Consider the following 25,041-nt stretch of genomic DNA (forward strand, 5'->3'; position numbering starts at 1 on the left):
AGCGAACTGTTTCTTGTGTGTAAAACATTCCCTCTTGGCTTTAGAAGGACTTTTAGGCATTTGTGAGAGGTTTTCTAGTTGTCACAGTGATGGAGGCAAAACTGGCATTTCGTGGATGCTGGCCTAGGATGCTAGGGGTCCTGTAGTGAGTTCCCCTCCAGCAGGACCCGGTGGTAACGTTCCACCAGACATTTGCATAAGTGAAAAAACCTGTATATAATGATCTGCGTCCAGAGACCAAGTCTGTTTTACAAATAAGCTTTTTCACATGCTTAAAACAGGCAATAAAATCTTCAGGAATGTGTAAAATGAGGGAGAATTGTACTTTCTTTGAAGCTTTAAGCAGAGTCGTTCACTAATTTGGGAAAGTCACATCAGCCAAATATGTTCATGGGGTTGGTCTCTAAATGCAGCTAAAGCATTTGTCGCTAAATTCTGCTTATCTGGCATGTGATGGCTTTGTTACACTACCTACCGTTAGGGCACTGTATTACGTTTTGTTTGGAAACTAGGTAAGTAGGTAGGGTATGTCATCAAGCATTTCATCTCAAAACACTGGGAACTTAAGAGGAAGTGTAGGATCAGATGGGACTGAAGCCCCCGTCCACGCATTTCAAAAGCTTTCTCTGAGGAGCTGAACTGCCCCCTCACGTCTGTGTCTGGGAAGCCTCTGGAAGCAAATTTCTGAGAAATATCTCTTAGGGAGCATTTGGGAGCCACTTATGTTGAGACTGGGATCCGGACCTGAGAAGAAGCAGTTCAACCAGGGACCAGGAATGAAAAAACCGCCCACCCCGAGCAGAACGGTCAAGTGTTCGCCACCTCACTCAGCCTCATCCCGGACGGGCGCCCTGCACTTCCCATCTCTTACTCAGCCTGTGTGTTCTGCAGCGCCATGGGGCGGGATGGCGGTAGTAACTTTCTCACAGGGCTTTTGTGAGGATGAAAAGGCAATATATGCAAAACACTGTAGCCCATCAGCAGGCCCATAATAGGCGACAGATGGCAGTTATTGTTGTTCTCTGTTCACAGACGTGAGGATTAGACTTCCCCACATATGCGAGGCCATTAAACTACTTAAGCATTTTGTGTAAATCTAAGGTCTGCACCGTAAGCTCCCTTGCCTTCTTGGTGGAGTGCGCAGAGCATAGCTTGACCTTCCTGCCTCCAGGGTGAGCTTGTCTCGGAAGTGGCTCTGGAGCCCTGGCAGAGTCTGGGATTTTTTGTACCTAAAGAGTGTTAAGATAATGAGCTTCCTTTCTATTGCTTTAACTTTGTATCTATCTGAGATGGGGGATGTTCATTAAACTTCCTGTGGTCATCACCTCATGATGTTTGTAAGTCAGATCACCAGCTGCAGACCTTAAACTTGTAACAGTGCTCTATGTCAATTACATGGCAATGAAACTGGACAAAAAAGGGGGCAAAAAAGGATGACTTTCCTGTGTGTCCTGAAACATGTGATTATAATTAATATAATAGGTTGAGACATACATTTCTGGTGAAGGCATCCCAGCTCAGTAAACTGGAAGTTTGAGAAAATCAACAATCAGGTGCTAAAATTACAGTAATATTTGTACTTTATATCAAATCAAGTTAAATATTTGGTGGGGGGGGACAAAAAATAATGGTAAGTGGGTTCCTGCGATTTCTTGTAGTCAATTCATAATCTTGGTATTATTTTCACCAGCTTTTCTCATGATTTTTAAAAATGAATACATACGGTGTAATGTTAGCTAGCATATTTTCCTCTAGATCAATAATTTTTTTTAAATTGAGAATTCAAAAAAAAATCCTCGTGATAAAGGCATTTTATTTCTATTTTACTTCTACTGGCAAGTGAAAAAAAAGGCAGAACAGTAAGAATTCATCTGGTAAATGAGGTTGGAAACTTGCCATCAGCCAAACCTTGGTAAGCCACCGAGAAGAGAGTTAGCCAGTTTCACGGGAAGGAACTACCCTTCCAAAGAATTTATCAGAAACTCATCACGAGTCACCCCGGAGCTTTCAGAAAAGTTGAGCTTTCCGAAAAACCAGTTTGTGTCTGGTTACATGTTTACTAATCGAGCCCTCAAAGCCAAAACTGAATTCAGTAACAGTTAACGTTTGTTCTTTGCCTAGAAATTCGTTATAAAAACAAGGTACAAAAAATAATAAGCATGCAGCCCTTTATTTAGTTTTGCAAAGTCTCTGCTTATAGTTCTGTATTTTACATGACTGTGTTATACAAATACATTTATTTACAAAAACACTCTAGCTGTGCAAACTTGTTGCTTTTTAAAAATGTCCGTGAAGTCCCATTTCTGCCCTTCCCAATATATGTTTTTAAAGCATGCATAAAAATTAACTTTGGTGTGGGAAAACTACTCTGTGTGCTATCACATACAGTACTTTTGGTGTCTATTTATATATTTACAAAAAAAGTTACCAGTTTACAGAACCGTACAGAAGTGTACATTTTAAAATCCACAATGCAATAGTGTGGGTTACCATGTCTCACAAAACAAAGGATTTAGATACTGCAAAAGAAAACTAGAGAATCCCAACATGTTTTAAAAAAAGAAAGAAAAGCAAAGAAAACTAGCTTGCTTGGGCTGGCAAATGATCATACATAGTTTTCATGGCAGTGCAACAGGGTTGATAATTGCTTTCTACATGTGCCTTTGTTGGCCTGTGTGGAATTTCACTAGCTTACTGTCTAGCACGCTACTTCCAAATGTACAATGCTACAGTATCAAAATGTTTTGGCAAAAAAGATCTTGAAAGGAACCATGAAGTTTTGACAAAAATAGAAATCTGTAATAAAGCTAAATAACACTAAAATAAAAGGAAATATTATAGTATCTGTTTTACAATTTGTATAGTCACACTTGTGTATTTCTCTGTTCACTTCTAGTCTCCGTAATGAAAAATATTTTTATACAAAACATACTAAAATTCTGGAATCATATGTGTTTTACATGCTCAGTACATCTTTTTTTTTTCCTGTCTCACGCACACCTTTCTCTCTCGCCAAACTCTCTTTTTGTAACACATGCTTACTTCATATAACAGGTATTGCATATAGACAGTAAATGCTATGTAATTATAATAGCAACAAAGTAAAAAAAAAAAAAACCAACAAACAAGCTTTATGGAAATCTATTAGTCCAGTATTTAGCACATACTTAGCATTAAGCCTCAAACAGTACAGCAATATGTTACATTCTCTTGTAAAAACAGTTGCCAAAGACTGTTTAAAAAAATTTTTTTTTCCTTAAATGTAACTCCAACTTGTGCCTAATAGGATTTTGGCCTTTAAGAGGTTTCCTTTGCTGTGGATGGGGTGGCTTTGCTTGAACTTCCATTCTGTGCCTTGTAGCTGGTGAGGCTAGGAGTATGGATGGTCCTGACGCTCTTGGCACCTTGATTCAGTGAAGTGGGGGAGGCGGGGGAGGGGGGGGAGGAGGAGGAGGCAGGAGGGGCTGCTCGGCCATTTTGAGTCTGCAGTGAGAATGAGAGATGGTGACCTTTACCTGTATGAGTGGGGCTCTGAAACTTTAAGGAGCCATTAGAGACAGAGGGGATGAGGGAGGCAGAGGGAGCAGATCGTCCTGTTTGGGGGCTGAGAGGGTTAGAAGGAACCGATGGTTTAGTAGCAGGTGGATTAGGGAAGTTAGAGCTGTCACCACTAGAAGAAGGCAGAGAACTGCTTTTCCCAGAGCTGGGAGAAAGGGCTGGAATCTTAGAAGCAGGTAAGGAGGGGAAAGCAGGCTTACAGTCCCCACCAGCTTTCTTAGCACTTCCATTAGCCTGCAAATAAAGATGGCGGGAGACAGTTCGTCAGGAAGCTGGTAACACCATCAATCCACAGGGCCTGGCAACACAGCCCTTCTGAGAATCATTCAATGAGACATCAAACCAAACCAAACCATTCAAGGCCTGAGCTAAGTCTCGTGGTGCTGTGCTGGACCTGGTAGGAACCCCCAAAGTGCAGAGCTGAGGATGTGCAGAGCAGAAAAGAAGGAAGAACGCATTTGGGAGAACAGGCACACCCTCCTGCTCCCATCTCTGGGTGCCGGGTGGGCCATGCGGGGGGTGTTACCAGGTGGGGTGGGGGTGGGGCATCGTGGCGGAGAGTTAAGGGGCCTCCAGTGTGATGCAGTCAACACACGTTAGTACTGGTGACTTTCAGGGCAGGTTTGTCTGTCTTGGTCTCCCAAGGTGTTCTGATGAACCACTATGCTCCCCCAGGTAAAACCAACTGGCTTGCCACCTCGTGTTAACAGGTCAACTTTGGCGTCACAAAGTAAAAGATGTATTATTGCAAGCATGCAAAAGCGTGGTGAGAAGTTCAACAAAGGCTTTTAGACTGTCTTCATGGCCCCCAGATCCAGGGTGTCTACGTAAACTGGATCTTACAAAGAAAAACGCAATATTTGGTATAAACTAAGTCAGCGACTTGCTTCTTAAGCGCAAAGAGTGTCCATCCGAAATCGGGGTTAAGGTAAAACTACCTGACGATATTGGCGGGGATCCTGCAGTTTGGACGGCTTGCCGGGTTTGTCCAGGCTTCCGGGTCTGTTCTTGGAGCTCATGGGAACAGGCATCCTGCTCGTCTGAGGGGTCCCACTGGAGCCCTGTGGGAAGGAGCAGCGAGAGGGGGGGACAGAAAGGATGCTCGTGAGCAGATTGTCACCAAGGCCGCCCCACTGTGTGCAGAGAAGCTCAACGTGAGAAGCCACAGCCCTACATGCAGGACAGATCTAGGAGACGGACATCAGGAGACACCACTGGGGTTAATTTGAAGAATCAAACAGAATAAAACTGCTCCACTACTGATCAAACGGATTTTAATGTGAGTATCAGAGCAATCACTTCAACAGCAAATCCTTGCGGTTTTCCCAACACCAGTCAGCCACAGAGGTAAAAAACAGAGTCGATTAGCTGTTAGACACCTAGTTGTTGTTGTTTGGAAGGCGAGGGAGAAAGTGTGAGAGAGAGGGATCATGGTGAACAGACAAAAAAACAAAACAAAACAAAACGAGCCACCTGAAAGGAAGCAAGTAAATCACAAGACACCTTTTGCTAACGGTGATTATGGCAGATTTTAAAAAAGCAGCTGGTTCTTTTCACTTTTCCATCAGACCAAGATACCTTACGTGAGGCTGAAGGAATAGACGAGGGGGGCTCTAGGGCAGTGGGAACTTCATCCGGGACTAGCAAGGACTGGGGACCGGCCCCCTGGACCCTGTGGGAGGAGCTTGCAACAGAATCTCTGCTGGAAAAACACGAGGTATCAACTAGGGCTTTGGGACTCATCTCACTGATCGTGTTTTCCAGCTGTTTGATGGTCTGCTCCAGGCTGTCCAATGTTCTGTAGGTGTTTTTTCTGATTTCATCAGTTCTCGAAATCAGAGCCGTGCTCTCCAGACGGGGCTGCTCTGGTCTCCTGAGCAGATTCTTAGGGCTGTCTTCAGATGGAGATCTGCTGATCTCAAATCGCTTGGCTTCCTTGTGCTGCTTCAAAGTGCCGTCCTCCTCCTCCTCTTCGTAGACCACCACCTGCAAGGTCTTCTTCCCTGTCTTGGTTCCTGTGCGAATGGCTTGGGTGAGAGCGGCAAGCTGCTTCTTCGGGAATTTGAATTTGAACTTTTTCTTGGGGCTTTCAGACTGGTCATCAGTCACGTCCCCCTGGTTTTCTGAGCTTAGCGAATCGACTTGGCTGAACTTGCTCGGCTCAGTTTTATTCACCTCCTGTCCTCCTGACAGTCCAGTCTCTGCTGAAAGGAAGTGTGGCTGTAATTTACTCTCAGCCTGCGGCCCTGATCTGAGGCTGCCCGAGACAGCCTCCTTAGGAACCTTTTGGGAAGTGTTATTCTGGACCACAGGATCTCCATTCTCCTCCTCTTCCTCTTCCTCTATCTTTTCCTCCGTCATCATTCTCTCCAGTTCCTCATCGCATTCCTCAAATATGGTTGAAAGTCTCTTATATGCAGACCGGATGTCCATGGGTTCGTCAAAAATGATGATCACAGGTTTCTTGTCGAGGCACACGACCGGCTCTTCACTTTCAGTGCCTTCTTGCGGGGCAGTCGCCTCTTTTTTGGCATCAATGTTGACTGTCTGTACATCTTCTCCCTGTTTGCTCACTATATCTCGGACCTCCCCACTGGAGAGAACTTGGACCGCGGTTTTGGTGATCATGAAGGCAATGTTGTCGGTGGTTGCATTTTCCTCGGTGGGAGAACTTGGTGTCGATTCCCCACCCTCATTAGGGATCCCGTTAGCATGCCTTGCTCCCTTGGGTCTTAAGATAACTTGGCCAAATTCTGTCATGGGAACCTCTTGGTCTTGCGTTTTGATGTCACGAATCGTCGATTCAGCTGATCTAGTGGGAGAGGGAAGGTGGCCCTTATCTGTATTTTCTTGTCCTTGCTGACTCACCCTCTTCGTCTTCCCGTAATTCATCTTCTGATTCTCAGTGTCAGAAACAGGATACTGCAGCCCTGGGATCGTAGGTCCTTTGTTGATTTCATCTTCTAATGAACTAACACCAGAGAAACTAGAATTGACCTTAGACACATTTTTCTGGGAATAGTTTCTACCGTCTCGAAGCAGACTCTTGGTGGAGATGGAATTTCCCTTCACGAAGATGTCAGTTTTGTATTCTGATGTTCTTGGTGCATCAGAAATACTATTCTCCTTTCCTCTGTCCCACTTCGGATGGTCACTAGGTGTGAGAGCCCCTGCGGGAACCTGGGAGGGAGGGTGGAGGAGGGAAACCACATATAGTGATCAGAAACTGATCTGCAAAGGAAGGGCATGAATCTACACGGTAGCGGTTGGAACACACGTCTGGTGAACTCACCTTCCAGGATTCCACTTGGGGGCCATTTTCATATTCAACATCAGATTTCCGTACATCTTCATGGAAAAATTCCAAATTCTGGTAGAACAGTGTAGGACATGTTACTCCACAAAACCACATCCCCCCCAAGTGGACACTATACCTAGACTGTTCCTTTAATTACACTTCCAAAACATGCGGGCCAAGCACATTTGTAACACACCAGTCCAGAGCCTACAGCTCTGTTTACCTTGGTTTGCTTGGGTCTCCAACTTCCAAAAATGCCCTGTGTTTGTACAAGATGAAAATCTCAATTAGCCAAATACTTCAAGGATTTGACACTGTGTTGGGAGGAGCAGTTAAGAGAATAAAGGGACGGGTTCTGTACCAGCACGTCCTCTTTTCAACATCTGACTGTGAGCTTAGCAGACTCTAAAACCAGAAGAGTAGGGGCGGGGGCATTGCTGGAAGCACACTGTATCAGCAGGCAGATTTTGATTCTAACCCAGATCTGCCACTGAACTGTGTTATTATTTTTAGGCAAGTCCTTTCATGTCCTTCCTGGGCCTCAGTTTTCTTGCTTCAAGGAAACTAGACCAGGAAAAGTTTTGCATCTCTGCCGGCTACTTATTTCAGTTTCATCTCTGCTTCTTTTATGGGAATTTTCCTATAAGAGGTCTGCATTGGTTGGGTGTGGTACTTGGAGATGGGAAAAAAAAAAAAACCCACATTATTTTTCCCTGGTTGAATCACAGATTGGAAAACATACTTGCAGTTTGTACTTGCACTTGCCAAGTAAAGTGTCAAAATAACCTTCATACTAATAATAGCCAAGATGATCAAATCCAAATGCAGAGTTACAAGGCTGTCAAAAAGTCATCTAAACAATTTACAGAACAGAAATTTGAGGCTCAAGTGGAGACCGTGACATCATGCTTCAGCTTTGATTCTCTGTGTGCTCTCATGCAGAGGGAAGATGCATTTCTGAGGGCTCTCACCAGGATTCAGAAGGTAAGAACCCAGCCAGCAGGGAGGACCAGGCATGGAAGGTGCTCCCCCAGGAAGCACGGCCTTTTCCGGCATGGGTTGGACCAGTAGCCTCGGGCCCCTGCCACAAAGCTATCACTAGCCATGCCCTGTCACTTCCAAGGCACGGCTGTCCTTTCTTCTTGCTGCAGAAGCCCAAGAGGAGGAGGTGAGAGCAGAATGGGACACGATCCCAAGAAGGCTGTTGGGTTAAAGCAATGACAACATGACGAAGCACAAGAACCCAGGCCCCACTGAAGACAAGCCGGAGCCATCCTACTGCCCGGTTAGAAAGGGAAAGAATGTTCGTACACATTCAGGGAGTAAAACACACAGACAATGTCAGTATTAATCACGGGGAAACATGGCACGGACACCGAGGTCCTATTTTTAACCTCCTCTTGCCCCCCACCCAGCACCCCCAACCAGGGCAGTAAGATTCAGCTCCTGCAGTTGAACAACATAATCTCTTTTGCGGGATTTTATGTTTAGATTCAACAACCAAGGCATCAAGTAAAAGGTTATAAGAAGAAACAGAAATGAGGTTTCGGCCTAAAGTTTCCACTCCAAACAGGGAGTTTGTGTAGGTCGAACTAGGACCTGAGTGTGAACTGATCCTCGAATCAAAGGAGGAACTGGCATCAGCTGATATTCTTACTGGGCGGTTAGGGCTTGGCATCCAACCTGATTGGCTGAGGCTGGGTGACACCATCGTTAACTATTTCAGGTGCCACCCAGCGATATACGGACTTTAAACTGGCTCTGGCAGCAGGAATACTCCACCAGGGAAGTCACTCAGAGAAAGATGTCAAGTTTAGCCTCCATGTGATCTAGCATTTTTGGCCCTGGGCTGGAAAAATGAAGGCGTGAATCAAAGCAAGCATGTTAACTTTATCCAGGGTCACTTGTTCACAATTGTCATGTAGTCTCAGACAGTCTTAGACAGTCAGGTCTCTGCATGAGAGCTGATTAAGCCTCTTTAATATCTGTTCTTAGGTCCTGAGATTTGGGTTGTTTAGACAACTGGTGAAGCAAGGACAATATGCATTTGGGCAACAAATCAAAATCAGAGACATAAGTTGTAGAAAAATTGCATAAGAGTAAGTACTAGGCTAGCACTTGATGATGAGAGGAGAAAAACTCCAAGAAACATTTAATTTACAGAAGAGCAGAGGAATAGCCCAGGAAGAGGTTAATAATGACAACAATTTGGGGACAAGTCTGACAGTCACGGTTCTCATGACGTACATCAATCTCCTGAGTATAACTATCCAGAACAAGCACCTGTAATTCAACCTGGTGTCTAATGCCCCAGGATCGGGCACTCAGTACAGACCCGCTCAGTATCTGATGGACCCTTGATGGAGATAAATGTCATCGATGGGATATGGATTTCTAATCACAGGGCAAGAAACCCCACACAACTTTTCAGCAAGTGAGCAGAATTCTACAATGACTGTCTACAGAGGGGTCTCTGAGAAGTTCCCGGTCAGTATTTTAGAAGACACAGTCTCACTGGCCTGAGTGTGTCATGTAACATGGGACAGGCCAGAGCCTTCTATGAGTTGGTTTTAATAAAGCCACATAAGGAAATACGACAGATTGAAAAAGTAATGTATTTCCAAGGTGACTGTCATGGGTTCAATTCACAGCAATAGGAGGCTTTCTTCATGAGAAAGATTTAACAATGACAATCTCACAACCTCCCCAGGTGCGGCAAGAGGGACCCCCTATCACCTGGCTAATGGTTTCATTTGCCAGATACGTGGCGCAGATGGGGTTTACACGAAGGCCCTGTGATGATGTGACCGGGGGAGCGGGTCAGCCTCTGTGGCGGGGCTGCACGGCTGGGAGCAGAAAGCCCCTGGACTGCATCTCTTGAAGGAACGTGCTAGAACAGACCTCCCATTTTGTGCTCCTATATCTCCTTCACTGGGCTTACTTATGCCTGGACTGAGGTACCCACTTGGAGTAGCTCCTTGGCTACCTTGTGGCTGATCTGTTTGACTTTACTTAAGGGAAGCTAAAACCTTTGAATTCTGAGATACAAGTTCCTGGCCGGAAAAAAAAAAAAAAAGTTAAGACTTGAATTGGTCATCATAAGCATTTTATCCTGAAATTTAGACAGAGGCTTCAATCAAATAAGATGGCTCTACATCCCAAAATCACAAAAGCTCGAGATCCAACTTAACGACGTTGAAGTTCAAACCTTCAGGCTAACGTCCTCCCCCTAAAGTACTTAAGTCATGACAGTGACCTTTGTTTCAGAGCTTGGACATCTGTTTTGAAACCATGAGAGTGGTACCCAGTACACTAGCACTAAAACTATACCGAACTTCCTATCTTGGGAGGTACACTTTGAGAATTCCTAATAGTAACAAAAACTCTGGCATTCTTGAACATGTGTGCAAATACATATGTGTGTGTTTCCACCAATGCACCTGTGGATGATGGCGAGGATACAGCTCTGCTGGCACCTAAAGCTTTCACCTGCTTTTAACATAGATGTCTTTGGTCCAGAAGAGAAGTTAAACATTAGAATAAGTGCGACCTACGTGGTTAACGTTTCCATTTTTTCTCCCCCCAGAGCTGTTCTGGAAAACCTTGAAAGGTGCATGTGTATCTTTGGTTTGGGAGGAAAATGCCTAAATTCTGCGTCTGTAATTGTATGCTGTGCACAGGAACACAGCGCCCACTCTGGAAACCTGAACCAGATATCTCTGGTGAAACCCCAAGCTGTGTCTCCATTAGTTTGAAGGAAAAAAAAAAGGGAGGAAACGGAAAAGTCACAGAGGCTCAAGCACAGGAGTGGTGTTAGTGTCAGAGCAAGGAAAGAAGGATGGGCCACTGGGTGGCAAACGTGTAACTGCCACGTTACCTTCTTCTCCTTGGGCGGGACTGTGGCCCCCGGCCTAGTGTCTTTAACGTGACTGTCAGCCCGGGACTGCTCAGCGTGACTGTTTGAATTTACATCCATAAGGGGACACTTCTGGAATGCCTAAGGAATTAAAATACTTAGGTTAACAGGGATCCGAGTATAGCAAGAAGGTCAGAGGGAACAGACAGGGAATCTGGAGGAATTCCCCATCCAGACCCAGGCCCATCCTGCGTGAGGGCCAGGGAGGCAGTGCCCTAAAAACCGGCTTCCTGTTTGAGTTCAGGCTGGCAAAGCCCGGGGCAAAGGCTTCTTTATTTCCTGGGCCAGACCAAGATGAACTAGACAGAGCCCTTGAAATGGACAGAGCCCTTGAAAACAATGCCCTTTCTTCCCATCTGCATGAAACTGATTTGCACTTAGTAGGGCTTCTCTTAAAGGGCTTTGACCTTTAAAAAATGCTAAATATGTGAATGAATTCAGACAAAAGGAGACGCTATCCTTCTTTTCTCTTCATTATTGTTTTAACCAGTTTTATTGAGATTATAGATAAAAGGGCACAAGGTATTGCAAACTTTTGAACCTTAAAATGAAAGTAATCCTTAACAATTAATTGTTCACAGCCACAGATACTCCCACACTCTGAGCTGTTCTGAGGCTCATGCAGGGTCAAGTGAGGCTCTAGCAGACGTGCGATTCTGAGCGGCCTGGGAGCTGCCTGATCCGCCTAGACTTGTCTCTGAAAACTAACGATTATAGTTACAGCCACCCGTGGCCACTCACGGGGACACTGGGGGGGGGGGCTGGGTCTCAGACACAGAGGAAGCATCAGCTGTGTCTACAGGACAGATAGGGAGTCACAATGTATATGATCCTTAGAGCTGGAGAGACGGTAACCCAAGCCCCAGAGTTTCTTGAAATCAGGCTACGTGACACCCAATTAAAAAAAAAAACAAAAAAACTACTGCTACCCAGGCCTCACCCAGAGAATAAAGTCAGACTCTCCACGCTGCAGGACTTTTTTTTCAACTCCTCAAGGTATTCTCATGTGCAGGCAGGATTAAAGGTCAGTTATTTAAATGAATAATTTCAAATAATCACCTTATATTTTCTTAATGTCAAATACTGTCTTTTTTTTTTTAAACGAATATTATTATTTGGAAATAACTGCAGACAGAAGGAACCACCCACGCCCTCCCCAAGGGAACATTTCAGCAGTGGTTTTAAAATCAGAGCGGAGCAGAAGCCTGGACCTTCCGCAGCCTGCTCTTCCCCGGCTCTGCTGACTGACTCCCTGTTCCCGCCGTAGACACCCTGGTCCTCGCTGGCCCTGGAGATGCCCAGGGCTTTGCTTACTAGGGCTACTTGCCATCTCCGTGGGCCGTCAGACCCCAGGCTTTGTAGTTTCTTCTGAAGCCTGATAACACGGAGCAGGACAGTGGTTCTGCAATTACTCAGGGGGCTGCAGCTGTTCCCTGTCCTGCCTCAGCGGGAGCTGAGGCGGGTATAGACAGAGCCCGCAGAGCCGCAGGCCGACTCCTTGATGCAGCAGGTTGGGCCCTCCCCGTGGCAGGAAGGGGAACAAGGTCACGTTAGGGTTAGAGCGCTTCACTCACGCTGGGACCCAACCACCAAGAATGTAACAAGAAGCCAGATACTCTGCCCTTTGAGAAGCTTTCAGTCAAAGAAAGCATCAAAGATATTCTGACTTCGATGGGAGGACAGAGTCTCAGGTGATGGGCTCTCAGTGTCTGGAACAGATGAGTGACTTCTCCTGAGGGCTGGTGCAGGGCTGCTGACAAACCTAAAACCTACAGTTCTTTGATGGCTAGTGGTTGTTCACCTTTCACAGGTTACAAAGCTTGTTTCACATTATCTAGTGCTTTCTCTTCTGTTTGAGCCAAACCGGGCTGTGATTTATTCACACCATGATTTATTTATTATTTATACGGTATTTGTTGTATATGCCATAATTTGGGGGCAAATGCTATCATGACTGGCCCCAGCATCTGCCTGACACAGCTCAGGCCGGGCACCAAGTAGCCTTGACACACTGGTATCTGAGTCAGAGGGTCCTCACTGGGTAACTGAGTGATGGAGACCACCATGCTCCCAACTGTTTCGTGAGTCACTAACTTTCTAAATCTACGGTTCCTAAGAATGAAATTCTCCAACCTGTCTAAGCACACTGTTTGATGGAGGGCATGGGTCGGGCCAGTCTGAGTTTTAATGGGTCTGGAAGGGCTCGTGTGTGTGACAAATCAACCAGCAGCTCTGTTTTCCCTGGAAAATCCAAGCATCTCAATGTTGGCAGTTATCACCATGGAGAGCAGATGGGGAGAACTGGGGTGGGGATGACATGGTTTGAGAACTCTCTCTACTCCAAATGAACAATGCAGATCCCAGGGCCTGCTCAAAACCATTGGTATACTGGTGAATGTGTTTTGGAGCCATAGGGAGGTTGTGATCTGATCATCGAATGGGCAAGAAAAAAATCCTACCTTAATTCATGGATCAAAATGAAATACTCTATGAACAGACTTGGGTCTGGGACTTGTGTTTATGACTCTGATTAGACAAGTTCTTAGAATGAACACCTTGGGCAGAGTCACACCCGTGACGTGAATGTGGGTGTAGCCCTGTATCCCATCCTCAAGCCTATGGGTAGACGGTGACAATTTGTTAACAAATAAAAACAAATGAAAATAAGTATTTCTCAAAGAGACCAGAAAAAATGGGAAACAAAACCATCCAGCTTTTCAGAATACTTAAAAAAAAGATGAACGGGAACTTAGTCTGGAGGACAGGAGGCCACATGATTTCAGGTCTATCAGCCCAAGAATGAAAGCCAAAGAATGGGACCCCATGTGAAGGCAGAGACTGGTAACACTGAAAGAAAGGAAAGGAAGTTCTACCAGCCAGAGCTAAGGAAAGCTTGCAATCGGTTTTTCTGTATAAACTTCCTGAGTTGTTTTGTGCAGCGGTCATTTCCTCACACGTGTCTTAAAGGCGCCCGAGAGCCTAGTTCAGCGCCATCTTGGAAAAGTGGTGGCCGAGGCCAGAGAGGCAGCTGATACATCCCAGGTGCACAGGGCTCTCTTCCAGCCCTTTCTAGCTTGGGAATCTGTGAGAGATGCAGCCAGAGTCCCAGACAGGAAGGGCAGGGAGCCACGGTCAAGTCACCTCATCCACATACCTGGAGTTCTGCCATTATTTTGTCTCCTTCTTCCTCCTCCTCCTCGTCCTTTGAGGAGGAAGCAGTGGCAGGTGGTGGCGATGGGGTCCAGGCCGAAGCAGGCTCCTCAGTGGGACACTTGGTGGCTCTAGCCTGCGGGCTTGCTCCAGCATCTTCACTGCTTGCCTGCGCAAGATTCAGACCAAAAGATACTGGCTTAACACCCCCAGCGCAGGCAAAAAGAGGGTCAGATCACAATCCAGCACACGTTCCCTCACTGTCCGCTGCACTGGCTTCCCAGCTTACTGAGCTGGAAGGCTGTTTTGTCCACTTGCATTTAGTTTGGGTTTTTCTTTGCCCATGCTGTCGCTTTGGTGCATGGATTGAAGAATTATAATAAAACTGTAACTCCTCAACTTCAATTTCTTTAAGAAAGGCCCTCCTTGGAGACCGTATTTTACATTTAACATAAAAGACACAACTTGCCAAGTTAAGTGGAAGTTAAAGCTCGCTGAACCTCTTTCTGTATAGATTCCCTGACTGTGTCAGCTAGTCTCAGTTACCTCTGTGAGGCGATCTTCCTTTTGCTTCCCCCTCTGATCCCCATTTTCAATCTTAGGATGCTTTGCTGGGGAAGTAGCTGGGGATCGCAGCTTAAAGTCAAATAGGGCTACAGCTCCTGGTGCTCAATCTAGTCCAATAACATTGGCTGACATTTTCCATCTGTGGTGCATCCTTGGAGATTTACTCTCCACTTCTCTGCCTGGCTATGAGAGCAGAGAAGACTTTTTCTGAGGGCATCATCTGAACCCAGAGACCAGTTTATCAGGGCTTAACCCGTCAGACCTTAGCAGCAATGTTCTCCTTCCTGCTGGTGTAGACCACGTCGCCGGACCTCGTGGTGGTGAGCCCCGATCCTGGCAGGTAGCTCCGCCGTGGCGGCGGGGGAGGAGGCGGTGGGGACTTACCCCCCAGCTTGTCCAAGTCCTGTTCTGAATTTGGAGAGTCTTCTGGAAGACAATGTGTCATTGCAAAAATCATCTTTCAAGATAACATCCAGAAAGTCCAGTGTAGTTCTATAAACTCAGACTTAAAATTTACTTCTCTGTTCTCTCCATAGTATAACAATGAAAGATAAAGACCCCAAAGCCTGACTGGTTTAAAGTCCCAGAAAGGCCCTGCGCAAGTTCATTAACCTCTCTCTGCCTCAGTTTTCTCATCTGTTAAATGGGTATGCTAATTATACCTTCGCCACTAGGGTGTTGTGAAGATTCAGTGGTTTAATATACATAAAGCATTTAGAATAGAGCTTGGCTTATAGTAAATGCTATGCAAGTATGACCTGTTATTATTAAGCAAATTTGTTACCCAAAAAGTTGGTGTTACTCGGAGAAATGAAAGATCGGGGCCTAAAGGCAAATCTAGGGGCCCCTGCATGGTCTCCAGGGCCTTCATCCCTAGTGTGGAAAACATCATCCCTAGTCTGTTAGTAGGAAGGATTCATGTCGAGGATGTTCGAGTAGAATCTGGCCCAGGAAGAGCCAGAAGGGAGGGGAGACAGATGGGGTCAGAGAAAAACATCGGAGAAAGTGGATTATTTTCTTCGATCATGGTTATACGGTTAGAAAAGGCTCTCTGCTAATGCACGAAGGCAGCAAACACAGAAAGGAGGGATTAATAAATTTAGGTTAGGAGAAAAAAGGTTAGGAGAGGCAGCCAGGTGCTGAGTTTCCCCAGAAAAAGGCATTTTTTTACTCAAAACTCAAACAGCTTCATTCCTTCATCAACACCCCTTGCCCCTGCCGGTTACTAACCCTCTACCCAAGTGCTCACAAAAGCCGTGAAACCAGCAATGTGGGCTGGAAGCTTCCAGCTGGCCTTTGCCCCAGCTCTGGGGATGTAGCCTGGCCTCCTGGGAGCGTGTCTGTCTTTTCCGAGCAGCTGAGACAGTTGCTTAGAGGAGGTGCTTGAGGACTTTCTACTTTAAGTTGGAATGAAGACTTGGGGAAGTCGTCAGGGTGACACACCAGTGATTCTGTGTAGCGGACAGTCTCTGTCTCGTGCAGAGCCCAGCCTCAGGATGGCTGCTTCTGGGGATGGGCACAGGCCGAGGGCCCCTGGAGGTGGGCTCCGGTCTCCCCCTCGTATGTAACGACACAGGCTCCCTCTATGCCCAGCTTGATTCAGGCTCCTCTGACCCCTTTTGTGCACTAGACCCTGCCCTTGGTCTGCTGAGCCTAGTTTTAATAAAGACCCTCAGGTTAGTTTAGCAACCCCCTACACCCCCATCTTGACCTTCGGTCTTCATTCATTCTTTACCACTGACAGCTATGCCCTTGGCCTGCCGTTAGCATGACCCCCCTCCCTGATACGCGGCACCCAGAGTGAAGTTCAGTTTCTCTCTCTCATGGCAATAGTCTTGAAAAAAGCCTTCTTTGCTGTTTGAAAACATATGTCTCGGTGAATATTTTTGCCTTAACACTGAGGCCACAAGCCCCCAAATTCTCCATTGATTTTTGGGGGCCATCCATCCTTCCCAAGAGGGAAGTACCTAAGATCTAAGTACTCAGACAATTCACACAAAAGGAAATACAAATGGTTTTAAAAAACCCCAAGCTTAGAATTTTACCTTGTTAGTAAGCAAAAATAAATAAAAGCGGTAACACCCATGACAAACAAATAAAAATTACAGAAATCAGCATTTACAGATTTATACACTTCTGGTGGGCTAAATATGACATTCTATCAAGAAAGAACTCGGGCCATGAATTAAAAAAGAAAAAAAAAAAAGAAAGAAAACAACAGTAAGAACACTTGAACGGAGTAAAGATACTCTGGAGAGTAATTTAAAAAATAATGTATGCAAAATTTTTTAAATCTGAAAGAATAAAAAGCCCAAACGAGGTAAGTTAAAAAAAAATGTAATGTGATTATTTTTGTTGTACAATCGTGGGAAGCAAAAATGATCACTGATTTATAATTTATTTATAATTATAAGACATCAAAGGACTAGATGAGAAAATTAATAATGAGAGGAACCAGAATTAGGCCAGAGAGACACCCTAATGAGGTAGATCATTTTATCCGCTGGAATTCCTGCCTGGGAACTTTGGGAGAAAAGCCATCTTTGTGAGAGCAGAGACACATCTCCCATGTCCAGGCCTTGTCTGACCCTCCAGGGCCCTGGACAGGGCTCACACAGTTAGCAGGTGGGAAAGGAGGTGAAAAACTCAGCATAGACTGAGGGGAAAAGTTTCAAAGAGTGATGTTTTAGAGCAGCTGGGGGAACAGAAATTTGGGAGGAGAGTGTTACACTGGTCATTCCACATTCACGCTCCTTGCCAGGCAAGTCAAGATGGTGATTCTTTTTCAAATTAATTTTAGTCACTGCATGAGACATCACTGAATGGGACTCTGAGAAACATTGGCTGCAAGTAAAATAATGTCTTTGTCTATAATTTTAAGATCAGAATAAGGCACGTGGTTTGTAATTGGCTTAAGATTAAGTAGGTTTTTTTTTTAACAGCTATTTTATACTGTTATTGACACATTGATGCTTAATTTCCATAGTTTAGTTGGTTAAATATACCATGTAATAATTTTGATTTAAAAAATGCAGTTTGGCCTTATGATCTAATATGCCCCTGAGAGCTCATAAAAGCTGGCATTTTCTTTCTGCAGCCCGTGAAAAGCTCTCCATTTAAACGCAGGCCTCATATTCTCCCAGCTGGTGCTGTGAAGGGTCATAAACTCGTAGAAAAGGCAGAAGCTGGGACTCTGCCTTTTTCCTTAGTGGGCATTGTTCTAGAATCCTAACGCAGAACACGGCTTCCCTACTGTGGTTATAGTTAAAAGGTAGGAGTGAGGCTCGAGGGACACCTGAGGCTTTGTTCTTCCAATTAAATTTTTTTTTTAATTCATAAGATTCTTAGGAAGTGAGAGATTGGTCCCGTTGGCCGGCACGTGCAGACGTGGGCAGCACCACACTGCCCGAGGGCAGCCAGTACGTGCACTCGGTTAGTACCTCGGTTACCTGAAAGTTCTAGCTTGTCTCCTAGAGCATCGCCCTTTGGCTGTGGGCCCGAGGCTGGCGGCATCTCCAGGTTTGGAATTGACTTCATAATATTGGCTTGAGCTTCCTCTAGGAGCTTCTCAAACTCTTTCCCATTATAGTGGTCCAGATTTTGCCTCTTCTCCTCCCACTTCCTTTCTGCTTTCTGAAGGACAACAGCAAGTGAAGAAAGTTTAAAAACCAGCTGGAAAGGCTAATTGATAGTCCCGAGATTTCATATCGGGGTAGGGGAAGCATAACACGGTTAACGCGTTGGTAAAATGATGCTCCAGCTTCCAAGCCCAGGGACATGTCCGCACATCAGACAGACCTGACCCGTGCTGTCTGTTGCGCCTCTATAAACAGGCTACCACGGAAGCCCAAGTGATACCCATTTGCAGAGAAGCAAGCTCAGAAATCCCATCATCCATTCATCAAATTATTACTGAGCACTTACTATGTACCTCTACCAACGCCCATGGAAAGAGATACAAAGATGTGCTCGCAAAGGTATGGATCCTGTAACTCTTTTCCTACACTGAGTTTTCATCATAGTGATGTTCAAAGAGAGAGAAACCAACACCAAAACACTCGTTGATATCAGTTTACATCATATATAGATAAAATAGAAAGTTATATATATTTTTTGGGTAAAAATATAAAATGCATATTTTGATAAAACATATATTTGATAATACACATTTATTTGATAAAATGTATTTCACATTTTATAGTATATTTTACAAATATTTTATAAACTTATGAAAATTTTACATTAAAATGTGTGAAAATTGGATAAATGAAGATTTCCACGGGCCTAATCGAATTGCATTCCTAATGTAATGACACTGCTGAATGAGGAATCTCTTGCATTTTTTTGTATCAGCTTTTCATATTTTTGTTTCACTTAAAGAAAAAAAGCAAAATAAATAAAATATTTAGTACTTCCATTTCAAATATAAAAATATACCTTGGATACATATATGCATTATCTCTACAACCAGACTGTAAACCCTGGGAGGGAAAGGACCGTGTCCCTTCCTCCTTCACCGAATTCCGAGAAACCGAAAGCGAACTCTACCTCAATAGACACGGCCCTGTTCCTGGCGCTCACGCCGTGGATCTCCTCGATGAACAGGCTCTGCATGGCAGAACCATTCACGGGCATCTGTGGGGACTGAGGACCCTGCGCCGTCTGCAAAGCCGAGGTCACCTCCTGTGTGGCCGCGGGAGGGCTGGCCGGGTGAGGGCCGGCCCCTCCAGGCGGGTGCTGGGCAGGGTTCAGCAGCGCGGAGGAGAGCTGGGACGGCTGGATGACCACAGGGGAGCTCTGGGCGTGGTGCACGGTCAGGGGCACCACTTCCGACTTCACGTCCCCAGGGACGCCCGCGCCGGGGAGGGGCTGGCCCGAGGCGTGGGGAGCCTCCTCCTGCGCCTTCAGGACGTCGGCGGCCGTGGCCTTCTCCATAGCGACATACTGTGCGGCCTGGGCTGCGTCGGTGCCTTTCAAGAGCCCATCGGTGACATGCCTGGAGAAAGGACGCACAGCAGCGTTAACTGCTGAGGCTCGCATTTTATTTTTAGGGGATCCTTGAGGGCTGTGTCATCCCAAAGCCCGGTAAGCTCGCGTTGCCCAACGAAGACATTCTACAACCCCGAGTAGCAGCTTGGCGTGGAGGGTTTCCATAGCAACCTAACTGCCCCCTGGTTATCTCGGCAGCTGCCTTCTTGCGTCTTCCCTCAGGAGAGGGTCTAGTGTTCCCTTTCCACTCCCACTCTTGTGTCCAGACTGATGTCCTTTCATCACCCTTTGGGTGGTGGTGGCATAAAGTGAACACATGATTCTAACAATAACTCCTCCACCCAATCCCAGCCTGGGCAGCAGCCAGGGATGCTCAGTTCTAACCCCCAAAGCTTCCTTCACTCTCCTCCTTTCACTGCCACGCATCCTGGGAGGGTGGTTTATATTCTAATTCCTTTTGCTTGCTCCTCCTGCCGCTCAGTCTGGTGCCCCCCCACCCCCACCCGGCCTGACTAGGCCTTTCTTCAAATCTAACAGCTGGGTCAGCCCTCATCCTCCTCTGCTCTTTTAGGTCATTTGATGCGGAGTGTCTGTCTCCATCCACGGTGCAGAGGAAAAGACACGACCTTCGGTGTCAGGCCTATGTCTGAATGTCAGTTCTACTGTGTTCTGGCTCTAGAATGTTGGGAACTTTACCTCTGTGAGCCCCAGATACTGTTCTATAGAAAAGCAGTCTATGAACGGTACCAGTGACGACGACGACAGTGGTGATGGTGCCTTTCAACACCGCCCTCTGGGCTGGTTGCTGTGACCACTTTAGTTACACGGAAGACATTGTCGAACGTAGTACTTGACCCATAATTTTGATTTAGTCCCTCATTCCCTTCTTACCAAAATGCTATCTTTTTTTGATTTGAAAAACGGCACTATGACCACTTCTTGGCTTCTGTTGCTCTTTATCTACCTCATCCCTTCAATCCCAAATCCCCAAGGATCTGTTTCCTCCTTTCCTTCTTGTTCTACCATAGCCATCTCTTCCATTGCCAATAATCATCTTCATGAAGGTGACTTCCAATTCTAAATCTCTCCTTCCTCTGAGTTAGGCAGGGACCCCGTCTAACTCTGTCTCTTGAACTTCAACCCACATTCCAAGTGGCTCATGTGCAACTCTGTTTGGATATCCCTCCAGCACCTCAGATTCAACAATGGTAAATTCAGGACTGCCACTGTTGAGAAGTGGTTTATTTGTGGTAGTTGTGTCAATTTCCCACGTGAGAGAGGCAATTTTATGAAGGCAGGGGTCCTGTTTGTTTTATGATTATATTCTTGACAACCAACACGTGAGCTGGAGCAGACAGAATGTCTGATATTACTGACTGCCTGGCTGTGAGATCAGAACCAACAGCAACTCTGGGGTCAAACTGTCAGCCCAAATCCCAGCCCCACCTCCTACCCTCTGTGAGCCTCCCCAAACCTCCGGGTCTACCTGTGAAATGAGAATAACATGAGTGCCTTCCCCATGCGGTTTTTAATTAGGACTGAATGGGCTACAACGTGTAAAGGGCTTAGTTCAGTGCCTGATACACGGAAAGTACTCATGGCTGTCAGCTAGTCTGTGGAGAAGAAAGAGACCTAATTGTCACCCAAAAACAGAGTCTATCATGGTGCTCCGAGCAGCGCAAACCCAGCATGCGTACAGGACCGGCACCTTTAATGTAGGTGTGAAGTTGGGGCATATTCTTTTCAATGAATGTCATGATGAGCCAGTGATTTTTCAGTCTTCCCTCCACTGTGACTTCCTGTGCGGGCGGGCGCATCCGCGGTGCGGGTGACTGGCCTGTGCCACCCAAGGGGCTGCAATGCTCCTTACTAAGTGGGACTTACATGCTCTTCCAGTGGGTCATTCAAGAAAGGCTTCATATGTTTCCACTCATTTTCTTCTAATGGAAGCCACCTATGCTCCTGAAGTGAACGAGGCTGATAAAATAATTTGACCCATCGTTCAACTTCAAAATGTTATGAAAAGTGGGTTTTTAGACTCATGCAAATGACTTTTTAAAAAATATTTACTGCATTCACTATTTTTCAGCCCTAGGACATGCCTGAGGTAGCAAGCTGTGCTGAGGAGTCAGGACCTTAAGCCACATGGCAACAGAATTTTCAAGGTGGGAAGGAGCCACTGTTTCTTCTCAGGACACTGAAATAAGGTGTGATTAGTCTCGTGACAATGAAGATGGGGCGAGGGGGGGAGAGCCCCAGGAGTCCTCAAAGCTCCTCCCCATCCTCCCAGGACCCACCCTGTCCCTCGGGAAGCCGCGGTCACCTCCGCAACATGGTCAGAGTGTCCGTCATGCTCCTCACTCTCTGCAGGAGACTGTCCAGCCGATGCGGCTCCTCCTTCAGAAACCGCACGGCCTCCACTTCTATGCGCAGGATGGCTCGCATCTTGTTTTGTAAGGTTGGGAATTCTCCTGAAGGCCAAGAGCAGTGGTGAGCTGTAGGAGAAAAGGCCAGAACAGCAAGCCCCCTGCCCCGCACCCGGACACCGGACAGGGTTGAGAGGTGTGGGGTTCGCCCTCCACCGCGCGGCTCACGCGTCTTCAGGAGGCAGTGCCGCAGCTGGGTTCAATGTGAGCTCGGGCAAGGGCGGAGACCTGCTAGGTCTCATTTCCTATCTGTAAATCAGGGACAAGTTCAAGCATCCCTTGGACTGTCTTTAATACATTTGTCACAGATGCCCTGGTGCATTGTTAAGAGCCCAGAGAAGAGAAACTGTTATTGGTACCATTTAGTCCTAAGCATCACAGCACTCTCTGCAATGTCGGCTCCAAGAAGACAGGGGTGCTTGCCTGTTTTGTTGAATGAGGTATCCCAAGCGCCCAGAGGAGCACCCAGCACACGGGCTGCACCGCAGGCGTGCGTGACTCCTTCAGCATTAACAGATCTTTAAACACCTCAGGAATCGCGCTTAAGACTTCTGCCTCCAAGGAGGCCGCTCACCTTTCAGGGAAGCTACGGCTTCGCCCACCTGGCGCAGGAGGAAGGCCCCGTCTTCCACGTCTTTTAGAGTGACCACGCGGCTGGCCGATGCAGAGTCCTTCTTTAAGTCTTCAACGAAGTCTTCCAGGTCACTGGCGGGGGGAGCAGACCGTTCGTGGAGTGAGCACCGAAGCTTTCAATAAAGACAGTGCAGGGGCAAGGGCTCCCATCCAGGGGACGGCGTCCCGGCCCCTCCCTTGCCTCCCACTGAGACGGGGGAAGCACGGGGTAGAGGAGTTAGCTTGGTCTGGTTAAGACAGCCCGCTGCGGTGTGAGGTGGGCGTGAGGAAGCTCTCCCAGGGCTGTCCACGGGAGGCGGGGGCAGGGGGGGCGCAGGTTGGCCACTTGGCTGACAAAGGACCCATTTCTTCATTTTAAGTGGTGCTGACGCCAACTAAGAGGGGGGGGTGTGCACTCTGTGATGTGCAGAGGAGAGAAAGAGCTGTGTTGGAGCAAAATGAGGAACCCAGATGGCTCTATAGCAGGCCTCTCAACCTTGGCACTTGACCACTGGAGCCAGGTCATTCTTTTTTTGTGGGGGGCTGCCTGTGCACTGTAGGATATTTAGCAGCATCCCCGGCCTCTACTCACTAGATGCCAGGAGCATCCCCTCCCCCAATCTGTGACAAACAAGAATGTCTCCAGGCATTGTTAAATGTCCGTGGGGGAGGGGAACAAAACTGCACCCGACCGAGAATTTCTGGTTTATACTGATTGTCCCACCAATAAGGATTGAGTGTCCTCTCCAGGCCACAAAGAGAAGAAATGATCACAGATCTGATTTCTGGGGCGTGTGTGTGTACACAATACACACACCTCTGAGGGTACTGCCAGTCCCAACAGAACTAAATTAAGGTCTTCCACTTCAACAAATGAACACACCAGTAACGGCATTCTGTCTCCTGGCACATTAATAACCCCACCCTAAACAGATGTATGCATCATTTCAGTTTGCAGGTAAATCTGACAAGACTGAAAACTCCCTCTAAAAGAAACTGGAAGAGACCTTTGATTTCAAAACCACTAGGTGGCAGTAAATGAACAGCTTTCCAGGGCTGGCATCTTCTGTGGCTCAGGCTGCTGGACAAGAAAAGTACAAACTCCCAGTTATATGGTAAGTAAGTGCAGGGATGTAATGTACAACGTGATAAATATAATTAACATGGCTGTGCGTTATATATAAGAGTTGTTAAGAGTAAATCCTAAGAGCTCTCATCATAAGGAAACTTTTTTTTTCTATTTAATTTTGTATCTATAGATGATGGATGTTCACTAAACTTCCTGTGGCAATAAGTTCATGTGTGTAAGTCAGACCATTATGCTGTACTTACACAGTGCTCTTTGACAATTACATCTCAATAAAACTAGGAGGAAAAATAGGAAGGTACCATGGCTCGCCCAGACCCTGCCCACCAGGTGGGCCAGCCGATGGAGCGGTGGATGGCATGGCAGCTGTCACGGCAGCTGTCACGTGTCAGGCAGCATATCACACGCATTCAGCAAGGACCACAGGCAAATGACAAATTCATCTACCTCCAAGAAGGGGGATGAAGTGGTTGGTGACGTCTTTCATTCTATTATGAACCAAACTGCCTACGGCCGCTTCCAGTGAAACGATGCACCATCAGGACCAGAAGCTGGAAAGTCTCACCCGCTCAACGTCCTCATTTGCAAACTATGGAAAGGTAACTGGTTTTGTGTGAACTCGCCCATAGGAGGCTTCCTAAGGGCTACTGCATCCCTGAGGTGGAGGGAAGGTGTGCTATCCATCATAAAGGCCCAAATATGGTACCTCTGTGTGGAAAAGTGCTTTCCCATTCCATTACCAAACAGAACTATGTTCATGTGTAGACTGGACACACTGTCCAGTTTTTTTTTAAGCTTTGATGGAAGAACTAAGACCCTAATGTTATCATGGTTCCATTAACAACACACAAGCCTGCCAAGTTACAATTAATACTCCAAGGAGCCGTCAGCTGACCCAAAGTCAGTCTGCCTAAAATTCTATTTTAATCTCTTCTACACAGTGTGCCTCTTGGGTTTCATAGCCCTGCACTCAGGAGACCCTTAAATGTCACAGCTCTTCCTCTGTTGCTCATGGAACACACACAAACGTGTATGGATGTTACTGTACGCAACAATGTTGCTTCTATTCATGTTTATGAGATCTATTTACAGACAAAGCATTCAGATGAAACTTAGTCAGAGGCCATGAAGCTAAAATGAGTGCCGAGAATACATTTTCAACATCACAGTCATCAGTAAGACTTTAAAGATGTGAACTTTGCTCAGGAAGAGTGTCAGACATTCAAAGATGCTGTGGTTTATAGGTAAATCCATTCTATTTGTTGAAGGTGCTTTTCATTCTACCGTGGTTAAAAAGCAGCATTAATTTGAGACAGATTTCATCTGTTATTAGAAGCCCACCTATTATGTCCACATAGAAACCCAACAGAGAGAAATGATCTTGATCCAATTTCTCTCCATAGTTTTAGACCCAAATTTCATTTCTCTGCCATCTGAA

General features: G+C 46.2%; 1 protein-coding gene across 18 annotated transcripts in view; it reads right to left on the minus strand.

Moving 5' to 3' along the window:
• Window positions 1-2,151: 2,151 nt before the first annotated feature.
• KIAA1217 (KIAA1217 ortholog) overlaps window positions 2,152-25,041 on the minus strand; it is a 673,163-nt gene continuing 650,273 nt past the window's right edge. For 13 of the 18 annotated variants that reach the window (XM_074358470.1, XM_074358469.1, XM_074358467.1 and 10 more), the window contains 11 exons: window positions 22,479-22,609; window positions 21,802-21,949; window positions 19,038-19,485; window positions 17,939-18,122; window positions 14,752-14,915; window positions 13,927-14,091; window positions 10,734-10,853; window positions 6,851-6,928; window positions 5,137-6,738; window positions 4,497-4,619; window positions 2,152-3,792 (listed from right to left, as the gene is read on the minus strand). In XM_074358470.1, the coding sequence (XP_074214571.1) occupies window positions 3,298-3,792; window positions 4,497-4,619; window positions 5,137-6,738; window positions 6,851-6,928; window positions 10,734-10,853; window positions 13,927-14,091; window positions 14,752-14,915; window positions 17,939-18,122; window positions 19,038-19,485; window positions 21,802-21,949; window positions 22,479-22,609 (3,658 nt within the window). In that variant the 3' untranslated portion in view covers window positions 2,152-3,297. The remainder of the gene's footprint in view (window positions 3,793-4,496; window positions 4,620-5,136; window positions 6,739-6,850; window positions 6,929-10,733; window positions 10,854-13,926; window positions 14,092-14,751; window positions 14,916-17,938; window positions 18,123-19,037; window positions 19,486-21,801; window positions 21,950-22,478; window positions 22,610-25,041) is intronic. The other 5 variants (XM_074358468.1, XM_045505033.2, XM_074358481.1 and 2 more) reach the window with 3 other exon arrangements.

This window comes from Camelus bactrianus, chromosome 35 (assembly GCF_048773025.1).
Source record: "Camelus bactrianus isolate YW-2024 breed Bactrian camel chromosome 35, ASM4877302v1, whole genome shotgun sequence".
Taxonomy (NCBI): domain Eukaryota; kingdom Metazoa; phylum Chordata; class Mammalia; order Artiodactyla; family Camelidae; genus Camelus; species Camelus bactrianus.